At 41.7% G+C, this 15,133-nt stretch overlaps 1 protein-coding gene across 2 annotated transcripts in view; it reads left to right on the forward strand.

The window, feature by feature from the left end:
* The window catches only part of TMTC3 (transmembrane O-mannosyltransferase targeting cadherins 3), a 570,313-nt gene that overhangs the window by 405,664 nt on the left and 149,516 nt on the right, over positions 1 to 15,133 (forward strand). For both annotated transcript variants that reach the window (XM_086918002.1, XM_086918005.1), the window contains exon 11: positions 8,820 to 8,923. In XM_086918002.1, coding sequence (XP_086774128.1) covers positions 8,820 to 8,923 — 104 coding nt within the window. The remainder of the gene's footprint in view (positions 1 to 8,819; positions 8,924 to 15,133) is intronic.

The raw sequence follows: 15,133 nt of genomic DNA on the forward strand, positions 1-15,133 counted from the left end.
ATAAGCTACGTGGTACCCCTGCAGCTTACATGAGGTATGCTTATTACCTTATTGGATTGAATCATCCTGGGCATTTGGTAGTCTTGTAACAGATTATGGGGTTTCATTTTCTGCAGTTGTTGTTGCATCGCCCACAGTATTGTATTGTTTTGCTGCAGTTATATAAGGCTTATGTGGGGTGCTGAAGCGCTTGCCTACATAGGTAGCACACTACAGCATGTAGAGTGTGGCTGGAAATATGTTGTCTTTTTGTTGATCATGGGAAGTGTTTCCATGTTGTGCGTGATGACCACTGAGGTGCGGTTATTGTGTTATGGGATGCGGCGCGTAGCAGTGTGGCGGACGATGAAGTGTGAGGGAGAGAATTACAATTGTATGCTTTTCAGTATGCTAACAGCTTTGAACAGCTGTGCACGTTCCTTTGTGGCATTTCTTAAGATTGTAGTCAGCTTAGCTGGTTACAGCAAGGAGTTGTCCAATCTGAGATTTTTATATTAGTTATGGCCCTGAGCTAGCATAGTTGGAGGGAGAGAGACGTGGAGATAACTTAAGGGGTTGGCATTGTTACTCTCATCCCTCATTTTGGTATCATTATGAGATATTAAAAAGAGGTCGGAGTGTTTAGGCATTTGGGACAAACAGTAGTAGTCTATATTGAGTCCTCCCGAATGTCCAGCAGTGTGTGATAAATCTCTTCAATTATTCCATGCCTGTTCGTTTGGTGAGTTCTGTTTTTTTTGTTGTAGAGTACTATCATTAGCCCACAATTTCACAATATGTGACCACCTTCTTTATTAGGTTCATGCTGCAAAAATATAATAAGTGCATTTAAATTTCGATCCATTCTGATCTGATGCCTGGAAAAGGGCCATATATTGAAATCAAAGCTTGGGTAAAATGACACATTAAAATACCAAATACTTTGAGTGGCATACATTTCCAATTCATATATTTGCAATACTTTTTTAAGCCTAGCTATTAATGTTTATATAATTTCTGCATGGAGTTTATACTACGGTTTGGCGACGATCCTGCCCTGGCCTGCTACAATCATCATTCTTGGAGCACAGGAGCGACCAGGAATGTAAATGTACATGTATAGGCATTTATATAGCGCACTACTTACCCGGAGGGTCCCAAGGCGCTTCGACTGCTGCGAAACCCTTCCTGGCTTCCCTGAGAGATAGTCCCTTAATGGGTATCTCCAGGGTGAGACCAGGCATCCCCGGCGGTCTGGTGGGGCCGTTAGTGAAGATGAGGCAAGCTAATGCCCAGAGTTGCCGAGTGTGAACGCTGATCAGAGTGGGCACCGAGGCGAGAGAATTATCGAGTCCGCTGACCCTGGTCCAGAAACCTGCCGTGCCGGGAATCGAACCCTGGTCCCGGGCCGTCCTCTGCTCTCGGGTCTGCCGCCTCTAACCAGTGAGCCACACTACTTCACTGGAATAAAGAATCTATGCTTTAAAAATCGTGTGGCTATTTACACGGAGCTTATTCTTGCATCTATATTACTTTCTACTGAGGACAATTTTGCCGAATCGAGTGCTGTTATGTTTCGACAAGGATTTCTTTACTTCATACTACTGGCAAAAAAATTGTTTGATTAACGATTTTTGCCACATTTACCGTAGCTCAAGCCCCTTGGTCTTCGGTCAAGGTAAATTTGTGCTCTTCAACTTGTCTGTCGTATCTACAGATTTTTTTATTAATATTTATTTTTTTGTGGACAATATAACTTTGGCTTCTCTGCTTGTTTACCTTTGACGTGGGAGCGGTTGGAGCTGTCTCGCAGTGTTCGTGTGCACCGTTGCGTTTGGAACACACGCTGCTGTGCTCGCTGGTGACTTCCCTGAGTTACCGGTTGGACTTTCTCTCCAAGTGTAAACGCTATGTGCCTCACGCAGACGTGACGGCCATTTTATTTGTTTACCCTAGTCACCTTGACTACTGCACGATCGGCGTGTCTGCTCTATTTCAGTGTGTTTATTTCAGCATTTCGTTCCTCACACTGCAACAAATTACAACGTTAGCTGGTAAAAAAAATTTCACTTTACCCCTTCACTGCGGGGGCTATTCTGCCGCAGCGCTAAGGGGGGAGGCGGGGCTGCGCGGCGCTCCCGTGCTCGTGACGGAACCGCTCCGTCACGGCCCGCGGGTGAGCTGTGCTTGTGACGGAACGGTTCCGTCACTGCCCCGCCCGCTCTTTAGAACGTCAGCGCAGGGGCGGAATTCGCGCCCCACAGGCGCGGCTAGTGGGCCGTGACGCAACCTTTCCGTCACCAGCAGAGCCCACCCGAGGCTCGTGATGGAACGGTTCCGTCACGAGCTTGGCAGGGATTAAATATACTTTTACTGTTTACATGAAATCTCCTTTTTAAACTGGAAACAAGAACAGAATTTACCATTTTACAAAAACAGTATCTACCAAAACGGTATATACCATAGACTAGTTTCTCTTCCTTTTTGTCGTTTTTTATGGATTATTTCATCTTATATACAAAGGCGGCCATAATTTTTACATCATTTTTTTTCTTGTGTATTTTTTTATATTTCTTCCTAGAATTGTATGTAATTTAATGACAATGCAATTTGACCCTCCATCTAAGTTTCTTCAATGCAAAGGAGACCCACCCATACCGTGGAACAGATGGAAAGAAGAGTTTTTAACTTATTTGACGGCTATAGACGGAGAAAGGTTTTCGGCTGAAAGAAAGAAAAATATTTTTCTACACTCCCTAGGGTCAGAAGGACAAGTTGTTTTTAAGACACTCCCTCAAAGTGACGGAAGTGGGGATAGGAATGTATTTGATGATGCCATGTCTCCTTTAGAAATTAGATTTAAACCTACTTGCAGTATTGCTTTGAACGGGTATAAATTCTATATGAGGGCCCAAGAGGATTCTGAATCCTGTGATGATTTTCTTACAGCTTTACGTTATTTATCTACCAATTGCAATTTTGGCCCCATTACTGATGAAATGATCAGGGACCAAATTATTGTTCACACCAAAAGTAAGAAGATATAAGAACAGTTATGGATTATGGGTGAACCGAATTTGAAAGATGTTATTGTCACTGCTAAAGCTATGGAACAATCAGATAAATGGATGAAATGTTTGGATAAGGAAAGTTAAGGGTAAAGGTGAAGATGTTTGTGCTGTTAAATCTGATACACCATCTAGTTCCATGGGTGCTTCACGAAAATTTGATACGTCATCTAGTACTATGAATAACCAGCGTACTTTTAGAAAAACAGATGGAGAATTCCATTGCTTCAGGTGTGGTAGTGTGAACCATGGAGCATCGTGTCCCAAATGCCCTGCTTTAGGTAGAGAATGCAAGAAATGTGGTAGACGTGGGCACTTTCCCAATGTTTGCAAGAGTTATGTTTTGAATAACACCAGTAAAGGAAGGATTTCCTTTTTGAATGATGAAGAACCTGAGGAAGGAGTGTGTGAAAGAGGAATTGTCGTCTCTATTACTGATTGTGGAGAGCAAGGAAATATTTGTAACTCTCTAAAACCTCCTAAGTGTAGTGTAAATGTTCTAGGAGTAACTCTTGATCTTATGGCAGACTCAGGGTCACCCTAGACTATTATTACTAGAGATAATTTTATAGATATGTTTAATGGTATTGTGAACATTAGAGATCTTAAGAAACCTGACATTATTGCTAAAGCATTTGACGGTTCTGTAATAGATTTAGAAGGGTATATTGGAGTTGACATGAACTTCAAAGGGCATGTCGCATATGTGAAACTATATGTGCTTTAAAAGGAGTGAATGTCCTTAGTTGGAGAGACCATTGGAGTTTAGGTATTATGCTTAATCACATGAATCCGGATCCTGTAATGGTTATTACTGATAAAATTCAAGAATTTGATGTTATCAAAAGAATTGTTGATTCTAGTGATGTCATTGATGATATTATTGATGCTTTTCCTAAAGTGTTTTCGAAGAAGTAGGGAAAACTCAATCATTTCTGTCATAAAATAAAAGTGAAGGAAGGTGCTGTACCTGTAAAACAGAAGTTAAGAAATGTTCCTATCAACATCAGAGAGGATCTCAAGCTCCTTTTACGGAATCTCATTGAGGAAGTCCAAATTGAGGAAATAGAATCCTCTGAGTGGGTTTCGACAATTGTTTTGGCTCGCAAGGCTGATAAAAGCCTGAGATTATGTCTGGACTTGAGAGCATTGAATTCAAACTTAATATGTGAATTATCACCCCCTTCCTAAAATTAACGAAGTTGTGTGCATGCTGGAGGGGGCTAAAGTGTTTTCCACCTTTGATTTGAGGTCGGCATATCAACAAATTCTTTTAACAGAAGATTCTAAAAAATGTACTGCCTTTTTTACGCCAGAAGGGCTTTTTCAATGCAAAAGAATGCCGTTTGGGTTAGCCTCTGTGGTGTCAGTGTTTCAGCGTGCCATGCACCATATTTTTAGAGATCTTAATGGGTATGTAAAGTGCTTCCAAGACGATATTCTTGTGTTTTCTCCTGATCATGATTCATACAAAGATCATGTAAAAGAGGTCTGCAAACGTTTAGAGTCTCATGGTTTGACCTTAAAAGACAATAAGTGTAAGATGTTTTGCAATTCATTTGATTACTTGGGTCCCACTCTCTCTGGAGATGGTATTGTTCCCAAAAAAACACTGGTTGAAGCGATAGTAAAGGCTCCACCTCCGGACAATAAGGACAAACTACTGTCCTTTACTGGTCTTTGTGAGTATTACAGTAAGTTCATCAAAGATTTTGCCACAAAAATAGAACCTCTTAGGGAACTTACGAGACAAAAGATAGATTTTTATTGGTGGGAAAACAACAAACAGCTTTTCAACTAATTACGGATGAAATTGTGCAAGCACCTACTTTGAAACCCTTCTGTGTGAACAAACTTTGCCTTGTCACTGTGGTTGCTAGTGAATACGGTCTGGGTGGAGTGTTGTCTCAAAGAAGTGGTAAATACTAATGGTGTGTGGCGTTTGCTTCCCGCACACTTAATGAAACAGAGAGGAGGTACTCTGTCATAGAAAAATAACTTTTGGGATGTGTGTGGGGAATTTATCATTTTCGTAATTTTTTGTGGGGAAATTGGTTTCTATTGAGAACGGACCACAAACCTTTAGTATCCATATTGTTGCCTTGTGGTGGTTGCAATGTCACTGCACGGATTGGAAGATTTATGTCAGAACTACAAGAGTATAATTTTTCTGTTTAGTATGTGCCAGGTAGATGCGATATTACTTCAGATTGTTTGTCCCGGCTGACTTGTCCCTCTGATGACAAAACTGTTTTGAGTGATATTGAAGTTGTTGCATCTGTGGTACACTTTGTTGTTAAGGAATTTTCTGCTATTTCTGAAGAGTCTTGGGAAAAGAGTGTTACTGAAGATAATAATTGGATTTTACTAAAGCGTTACATATTAGAAGGGTGGCCTGAGGTCAGTTTTATCCCCGCTGAGTTGAGATCATATCATCAAGTGTCTAATGAGTTGGAGATTGAGAGTGATCTCATTTTTAAGGGTGGTAAGTGTGTTCCCCAGGAGTCAAAGCAAGAGGAGATACTAAAACTTGCACATGGTTGTCATCTGGGAATGTCATCCATGGAAAGATTGGTCAGATCCAGTTTTTGATGGCCCAGCATGGATAAGATGGTAGACAGAGTTGTTAGGGACTACCCTAGGTGTATTTCTAGTGATAAAATGTTGAGAACTCATCCTGCTCCTTTGATACCTGTCTTTTGGCCAAAAAAACCTTGGCAGAAGTTTGCTTTTGACGTTTCTGGTCCTTTTTACTCTGTCACAAGATGCTCGGTTTGCTTTGGTGCGAATTGACTATCACTCAAAGTGGCCGGAAGTCAGATTTGTTTCACAAGCCACATCTCCAAGCATTATTGAATTTCTTAGAGAAGTATTTTCTCGTGAGGGTAGTCCTGAAGTTCTTGTTATGGATAATGGAGTACAGTTGAAATCTCATGAAGTGGTAAAGTTTCTTAGTTCATGTGGTGTTAAACATATTACTTCTCCATTGTATGAACCACAAGGGAACGGCCAAGTAGAGAGGTTTAACCGTGTTCTCAAGGAGTGTGTTGAGTGGGCAAGGAGGTTTGGCAGTTAGTGAAAGGTGGCTTTACGAGAGAGAATGTGGATGTATAGGATTACGCCTCACTCTGTCACTGATTCTAGTCCATTTAGTTTATTAAGAGGTAGGGAACCAACATCTAAGTTGTGTCCTTGGTGGATTAAGAAGAGATAGAGTGATTTTGTTCTGCGTGGAAGTTATAGTACTTCCTTAAGAGTTAAATTGCATCAGGATAGAATTAAGTCATATTATGCTTCTAAATTGAAGGTTATGGTACCTACTTTTGTTGTAGGAGATTTAGTGAGGATACGTAAACCTGGACATGTTGCAAAGGGTTTTTCCAAATTTGGTCAAGCCTCTAAAGTAGTCAAGGTTAATCTTAACAGTATTGTGACGAATGATGGAAAGGTGTGGAATGTGAGACTAGTAGTGAAATGTCATAATAATTCTAGTTTTGTTCCATTCTCTGAGAATGACTCTTCTCACATTAAAAGCAAATTCTCTAGTCACATGATTAATGGTGTTGAAGATCATCAACCTGAGTCAGAATGTTCATCTGATTCTCAAGATATTTTGGATAGTAATTCTGTAAGTTCCAGAGTTAAGAATAACAAGAGATCTATTAATTCTCCTGTCAGATTTAGAGATTTTGGATAAAGAATTCTTGTTTTTAATATTTGTTATTCTCATAGGAGTGAAATGTGTTACATTCTAATGTTTCTGCATGTTCCTTTAAATGCTTAAGTGTCATTTGTGTTCATGCTTAAATGTTCTGCTGCAGTCTGTTTCTATGGTTCATGGTGTTCTATGTTCCATGGGACAGCTGTTACTGGGATTTCTACTTGAGGAGACGTTGTACGGTGCTCTTCCAATAAACCTAATTTTATATCATTTCTGCTTGGAGTTTATACTACAGCCTCTCAAAAGAAGATTTTTATTAAAAAGGCTAGCCAAAATGATGTCCCAATCGTAGTGCTCACCACAGGAACTGCAACACCAGACCGGAGAATTACAGCAGCAGATCCTGGATTTCACAAATTGTGTGCATCTTTTGCATAGCAGGTCCTAGGATGCCAAAGTCCAGGCTCAATGCAGCAGCACAATTGTTAGTATGCGCAAGGGATCGGAGGGGTAGGGCATTATAGAATTGCTGGAAATCTGGATTAAGGTGCTTCATTTAGCCAATGGCTTGTGTGTTCCCTTCTCTGTAGAATGTGACCCTTCTTCACTCCTTAGAGATCATGACAAAGAGACCCGTTTTACTTGTTCTAGCGATTTAGTTTTTTAATTAGGGAGAAATTATCTAATTTCCAGCCTTAGGTCACTAGGTATTTTACAATTATATTGGTTCTGCCCCTTTTTTAAACAACACATGGAGAAGTCTTTAAGATGAGCCTTTGGCCTACTTGTGAGAGAATACAGTTGGAGGCTGATCAATGCAAACACAATGCAGTGTTTATGCTGAGGTTCTTTTGCCAACATGTGGAAAAAGCTACTCAGTGAAAGGCACCATGAGCGTCCGTTTGGAATAAAGCAAGGCCATGCTCACCCTTCTTAAACAGACAGCTGAGCAGATGGACCTTCATTTGCCTTTTGATTGACAGCTTGTGTTTGGTTTATTAATTAACTAGGTCATAAACCAATGTAAGATAGAGGTGGTGTCTGACAAAGGTCTGTGGATTGTTTTAACTAAGCCTTCTCTGAAACCTTCCCAGGGGCATTTTTGACAGGTCAAGAATATGCAGTGTTCTTGTTTAAACTAAGAATGTGCAATGTTTTTATTGCTTTACTAATCTCCGTGTGTGCGTTTAAGCCAAATCAAAAAAAGGGTTCAGAAAATGCAAGTGTTGCAAATACGTATTCCCTTCTCTCTCCTGACCTCGCTGCCCCTTCAAAGGACACAAAAGCTATTGTACAGAATACCATATAACTAGTTTCCCTATGAGAGATCACCCAAGATTTTACTCCTGCTTCTTTGTGGACATTAGCAAGATGGAACATTTGCTCAATACTTTGTACCTGTATTGTCTCCTTGCAAATGACTACTCTGTGTTCTGCATAAAAAACAAAAGTTTATCCCAAGCTACTTCAGGCCAATGCCACAGGAAGTGTATCAAATTGTTGGTGGGTGCTTTATCAACACCAGATAATGGCTTAAGCCAGCAGCTTCACTCTCGGGCTTTCAGGAAACATATGGCAGTGCTGGCAGCCTTCTTCTAAGCATAAGGAATAGGAACATCTACTTTTCGAGATGGCTTCTTGTGTGCAGAGGCAAAAGGCAGTTTATTCTGTCATCTCTGAGTGGTAGGGGACAAGTTCAAGGAATCCTGAAATTTAATAGGGTATTCAGGTATGGCGATGACATGCAGAGGTTTTCTCTTATATAGAGCTCCATTGTCGCTTTCGAGGTGAAACCAAGTCAACATGGTGCCGCATGGCATCATCTACAAGCGCCTGAACAATGCTTTTTAAAAACCTTCTGGATCCAGTCTGGCACCTGGGTATAATCTAAAGGGGAGGTAAAAAGGTTAGATAGATATCCACCAGAAAGAGTTCCACCAAAGGTAAGTAACTTGTTCACTTGGGGTAGAGTAGACCTATCATTTATATCTATCTTTATAATGTTAACACTTGTTTTCCTATTACGTAGTACGGTTGAACCAAATGTAAAAAATATATATATGTTTTGTTATTTTAATAGTAAATATATAACATTACTTTTTTTGTGGAAGATGACATTGGTGCCCACATGAATGTTGGAAGGACCTATAAAAATTTGAATAGAAGCAGAGAAGCTGAGGAATCCTACCTTATTGCCAAGTCACTGATGCCGCAGGTAATCCATTTTTTATGTGAATTTCATTAAGTACTTGCATGGTTTAAAGATGATCATACTCTAATTTCTGTTTGTGTCCTCAACAGAAAAGGATAATGAATTGGTGTTTGTGGTTTTTTAAACATTTTTATTCCATTTTCAGAATGAAGTATTATGCCGATGTCACTCGTATCTATAAAATAAAGAGCAAACTAATACAGTTGGTTAAGCCTGCACCTTGTTTATCTCTATGAAGTTCTCTTTCAACCTCTTCTCAATCCCTAGGGATTGACTAAGTGGCAGTGGTTGTGTATAGAAAACATGCTATGATAATTTGGATATAACTGTCCCTCTGTTCAGACAGTCAAACCAATAACCTCTAAATATTGTCTTTGAGACATGTGAGCTGTAGATCACACGCTTTGTATACTCCTGCCATCTAGTGTTGGGTTCGGTTGTTTGCAAGTTTGTTTTTCTTTGAAGACGTCTTTCCAGTCACAAGGTAGGTGACTCTTCTTTTCGGTCATGGTACGCATGAGCATCAACTCCATTGTTAGATTGTTTTTTCCGCCATCGGGTCCGGACGTGAATTGCTGCACTCCGGTTCAACTCTGTTTCTTGGGTTCTCCTCGGTGCGCAATACACTCACCCTCAACGGTATTGTTTTCGATCGCCTATTTACGTTCTCCACGTATCGTATTTCTGAAAATCCTTCTTTCGATCGGGTAGCTTGTGGAAGGCCGTTGGGCCTATCCGTGTCGGTCCACCTTGCAGTAGATGGAACGGACTCCATTTAAATTCTGCCCACGGTGCCATGTGAAATTCCCGTGCATCGACTCACATGAAGTGTGCAACTTGTGCTTATCTCTGGAGCACAAGGAACAGGACTGCGACATGTGTAAGGCTTTCCGATCGAAGACGACGCTTCGCGATTGTCGGGCACGACGTCGCGCATGCAGAGCCAACACAACGGTTCCATTCCGGACCACTTCAGAAAAGTTTCGGAACAGGAGACTGGAGATGCAATGGGAGCTGAAGAAAAAATAAAAAGCCTATCTCCGTCTCCGAATACAGCTCCAATGTGGACGAAGGCATCCCGCAAGGGCAGCAAATTGTGAATACTGATCCTCCCTTGCCCCAAAGTTAACCTCAGCCCAAGAAGACGACTCCGGTCCAACTCCCGCCTGCGGGCCACGGTTGGCACCGAGAACATGTTTCCGATGCTCCACCTTGCGGCTCGGCACCAAAACACACCCAAAGCATCCGGCTCCGAACGGAGTTGTTTGAAATCTGGCACCGATCCGAAACCTTCGGTATCAAAGTAAGGCTCAGCCCCACCCCCTTTGTTGCCAAAAGCGTCTTTGGATTTGAAATCCTCAGAATCCCAAACACCGGCACCGAAATCTTCGATGCCGAAACAAACAGATGGGTCGATTTCATCAAAAGTTACAAAACAACAAAATGTGTAGGTGTGCATTCAAATAGGAAGTACTTGTACGACAACCACCATGCCTATTGAAGTGGTTTAGAGTTTTACTTCCTCTATCATGAATTCTTCATATTATAACATTAACATTCAACTTTTTTTATCATGTCAACACCAAGAAAAACAATAAATTCAACACGTTACATTAAGCATCAATGACACTGACAAACATTAACCATAAGGACAACTACAAATGCAAAACCAAAAATATGCAGTACATTAACAACAAATTACACAACATACAATAATAATGGGGTGACCAGTCCTTCAGTTAGACAGAAATGTGTGGCGGTATAGACAAATTTCACTTTCAAAAGCAATAATCTGCCAACAGCAGGTAGTCATATGGAGAAACAGAACGAGGCACAGTGCCTTGTGTGCACACTGTATGATATGATTTTGGGGCTGAAGTAAAGATTTTGACTAGCTGTGTAATTGTTTGTTAATGTACCGCGTATTTTTGGTTTTGCATTCGTCCTTATGTTACTTTTGTCAGTGTCATTAATGCTTAATGTATTGTTTTGAATTTATTGTTTTTCTCGGTGTTGACATGATAAAAAAAGTTGGATGTTAATGTCCTAATATGAAGAATTCATGATAGAGGAATTAAAACTCTAAACCACTTCAAGAGGCATGGTGGTTGTTGTACAAGTACTTCCTATTTGAATGCACACCTCATACCTAGACACTTTGTTGTTTTGTAACTTTAAAAGAGGCCCAGTCTGGGTAGAGTTTAGTGCCCAACCCCCCCTTTCTTGAAAAAGATTCCATCAAAACAGCACAGTTTCAATTCTCCGCCCTCAAAACCGGATCCGAAACAGAAAACTCTGCATTCATCTAATAACTGAACATATTACCACCAAAGTGACTCTCAAACATAAACCTGAGACTTTAAAAAGGAAGAATGTGGGTACTAGCCCTTCTCCTCCTCCATCACCTCCTTCTCCTGGGTCTCAACCATTGCTAATTCACCTGCTGACTTACCACCACCATGTACACATGATGATCAGGACAATGGAGATGGGGCTGGGGACAATGATCCAACACCTACAGACCCCAGGAGAAATGTAACACTAATTCTCAGACAGGTAATTATCCTGATCTGTACCCTACTAAGCCTTTTCCACCAGACGACAGTGAAGGATATATATAGAATAATTAAGTAGAGTTGCTAATTACCAAGGGGTCTAATTACATAAGGAATCCCTAGTAGAAGATTTCCTTTTCAAAACACAAATCCTCGCACACACTTCCCATGCTCAAGGGTATGCTTAGACATGTGGATGACATTTTTAATGATCCTATGTGGGCACATATCATCAACCCTAGGGTAGACAAAAAATATAAATCTGCATCATCAGATTCAGCTTCCATCAGGGGGGCAGTTACCATTAGATTCTTTAGTCGTTTCTAATGCACAAAAAGGGCCAATTTCCAAACTTCAGGAGATGCTCCACCCCAGACAATGAGTCTAAGTTGATAGAAGCCTCCGGGAAAAGAGTAGCCTCTCAAGCTGCAAACATTTGGCTCATTTCCACTACCCAAGCACTTTTAGCCAGTTACGATAGGGCGCATTGGGATGAAATGGAGCAATTGCTCCAATTTCTGCCTGATGAGCAGAAGTCCAAAGCTCAAGACATAATGCGGGAGGGACAGCTCATCTCGAACAATTGCATCAGGTGCGCTTTAGATGCGGCTGACACTTCGGCTAGAGCTGTCAACACCAGCGTTCCATTAAGAAAGCAAGCCTGGTTACGCATTTCAGGGTTTAAACTAGAGGTTCAAGCTTCTATCCTTAACACGCCATTTGACAAGCAGCACCTCTTTGGCCCTGTAGTAGACTCATCATTAGAAAAGATGAAAATGAACACAGAGGTGGCGAAATCTATGGGAGCTCTTCAGTCACCTTCAGGCCGTGGTTCCTTTTGGCGCTCCTTCTATCGTGGAGGGTCCAAAAACACCTCCTCAGACACTGCCTCTATGACCTACAAAGGCAACCATCATCCCTCTGCTTCTAAGGGTTGCTTCAGAGGGGAGTATAGTGGCAACCATGGCAAGGGTAGAGGTTCCAGCACACGCGCCTCCCCCTCCAATACCAAACAGTGACTTGCCTACACTCCCCCGACTATTTAACCCCTGTCGCGGGCATCTTTCACAATTCCTGCCCGTCTGACTGTCAATAACTACAGACAGATGGGTACTGAAAATGATCCGTTCTGGTTATTGCCTGAAGTTCACTAACAATCCTCCAAACATACCTCCACGTTCACACAAACTGTCACCAGACCACTTACATCTCCTCAAACAAGAGGTTCAGTCTCTCCTTTTAAAAGGAGCTATAGAGCCTGTATCACTACAATACCGCGGGTCTGGCGTATACTCCTTCTACTTTCTCATACCCAAAAAGGATGGTTCTCTCAGGCCTATATTTGACCTCAGAGAATTACATCTTTACGTACAATCAGACCATTTTCACTTGGTAACACAACTAGTTCTCCCATTCCTACAACAGGGCGACTTTGTCTACTCTAGACTTAAAGGACGCGTACTTCCATATTCCAATACATCCCACTCATCGCAAATTTCTCAGATTAATGCTAACTGGCCATCATTACCAGTTCAAGGTACTCCCATTCGGAGTCACCACAGCTCCCAGAGTCTTTACAAAGAGTCTGGCAGTGGGCCCTGCTCACCTAAGAAGACAACACATTCATGTTTTCCCCTACTTGGACGACTGGCTCATCAAAGCCAATATGTATCCAAATGTCTTCAACACACTCACAGGGCACTGCAGTTACTGCACCAACTGGGATTCGCAGTCAATGTGTTGAAATCGCATCTTCAACCTTTCAACACTTAAAACATACTCAAAGGGCTCTAACCTTCCCTAATGCAGCAAGAATTCGCAATATCCAGGCTCTAGTTCTGCAGTTTCAGCCCACTCACTCACTACCAGCTTGAGTGTATATGCAACTGCTGGGAATGATGGCCTCTTGCATCATGATTGTTCCCCATGCCACGCTTCACATGCGTCCCCTCCAGGACTGCATAGTCAGTGAAACCAATCCCATGGTCTTTTAACAGATGTACTGTTGGTAAGCAGCCATACTCCTCGCTCTCTGCAGTGGTGGAACTCACACAATTTATCAAAAGGATGGCCCTTCGTAGACCCTGTTCCACTGACGATGCTAACAGCGGACACGTCCCTTACCGGTTGGGGGGGCTCATCTTCAACATCACACAGTGCAAGGCCTGTGGAGTCCACAGCAAAAAACTCTCCACTTAAATCATCTAGAACTGCTAGCAGTGTTTCTAGCGCTCAATGCATTTCAGTCTCACCTGGTCGGCAAAGCCGTCCCCGTTCGGACCGAGAACATGACAGCAATGTATTACATACTAAAATAAGGCGGACACACTCTTTCCAACTGTCTCACTTGGCTTAAGGCATTTGGAAGTGGGCCATTGACCATAAAATCTATCTCCTTGCAGAACACCTCCCAGGAGTGAAAAATCAGATTGCTGATCTTCTCAACAGAGACAGCAAATCCATGAATGGAAACTTGTTCCTTAAGTTCTCCTCTCATACGTTAAAAGTTGGGGAGTCCCTCAAATAGATCATTTTGCCACACACCAAAACGTAAAATGCCCAAACCTCGCCTCAAGGTACACACACCCGCTCTCCAAAGTCAATGCACTATGGATGCACTTGTCAGAGATATTTGCCTACGCTTTTCTGCCTTTCCCACTCATTCCATTAGTGGTTCGTAAACATCCCTCACACTGATCCTAGTAGCTCCCACATGGGCCTGTTAACCTTGGTTCACAACCCTGTTGGAGCTGTCACTATTTCCACATCAAAAACTGCACCTCACATCCAGTCTCCTCACACAGAGCTTGGAGAAATCAGACACCAGATCCCAAACAACTGAACCTCTCAATCTGGCTTCTCAAATCGTAGAGTTTGGTTATCTAAATCTCCCACCAGACTGTATGAACATAATTAGAGAGGCCAGAAGGCCTACTACAAGAGCCTGTTATGCAGCTAAATGGAAACGTTTTGTTATCTATTGCAATAATAACAACATCAATCCTCTTGATGCTTCAATTCAAAATATCATTTGTTATCTGTTACACTTGCAGCAGTCACGGTTAGCTTACACTTCTGTCCGACTACATCTCGCTTCAATAGCTGCATATTTACAAAATAGGAACACTTATTTCTTTATAGAGTGCCAGTAATCAAAGCTTTCATGGAAGTACTAAAGAGTTATCCCACCAAGACTTTCACCTGCCGCAGTGTGGAATCTTAACATAGTCCTCACATGATTAATGGGCCCACCTTTTGAATCCATTCATAAATGTGAACTCCAGTTTCTCTCCTGGAAAATCGCTTTCCTCATTGCAATCACTTCACTGAGGAGAGTGGATGAACTACAGGCACTAACCATGGAAGAACCTTTTTTTAACTTCACAGAGACAACGTGGTTCTTCGTACTAACCCCAAGTTTCTACCGAAGGTAGTTTCTGCCTTTCACATCAATCAGTCGAGTTACCTGTATTCTTTCTTCAACCTGATTCCATGGCAGAACGAGCTCTACACTCCTTAGATGTTCGAAGAGCCCTTTTATATTACATTGAAATAGCAAAATCTATACTACTATTATAAAGAGAGAACTTGCACCTTTTGGCAAGGTAAACTCGGGAACCACAGCGCCAATCGACACACCCGATACATCTATGAAAAT

Source organism: Lissotriton vulgaris, chromosome 1_1 (genome assembly GCF_964263255.1).
Source record: "Lissotriton vulgaris chromosome 1_1, aLisVul1.2, whole genome shotgun sequence".
NCBI lineage: Eukaryota > Metazoa > Chordata > Amphibia > Caudata > Salamandridae > Lissotriton > Lissotriton vulgaris.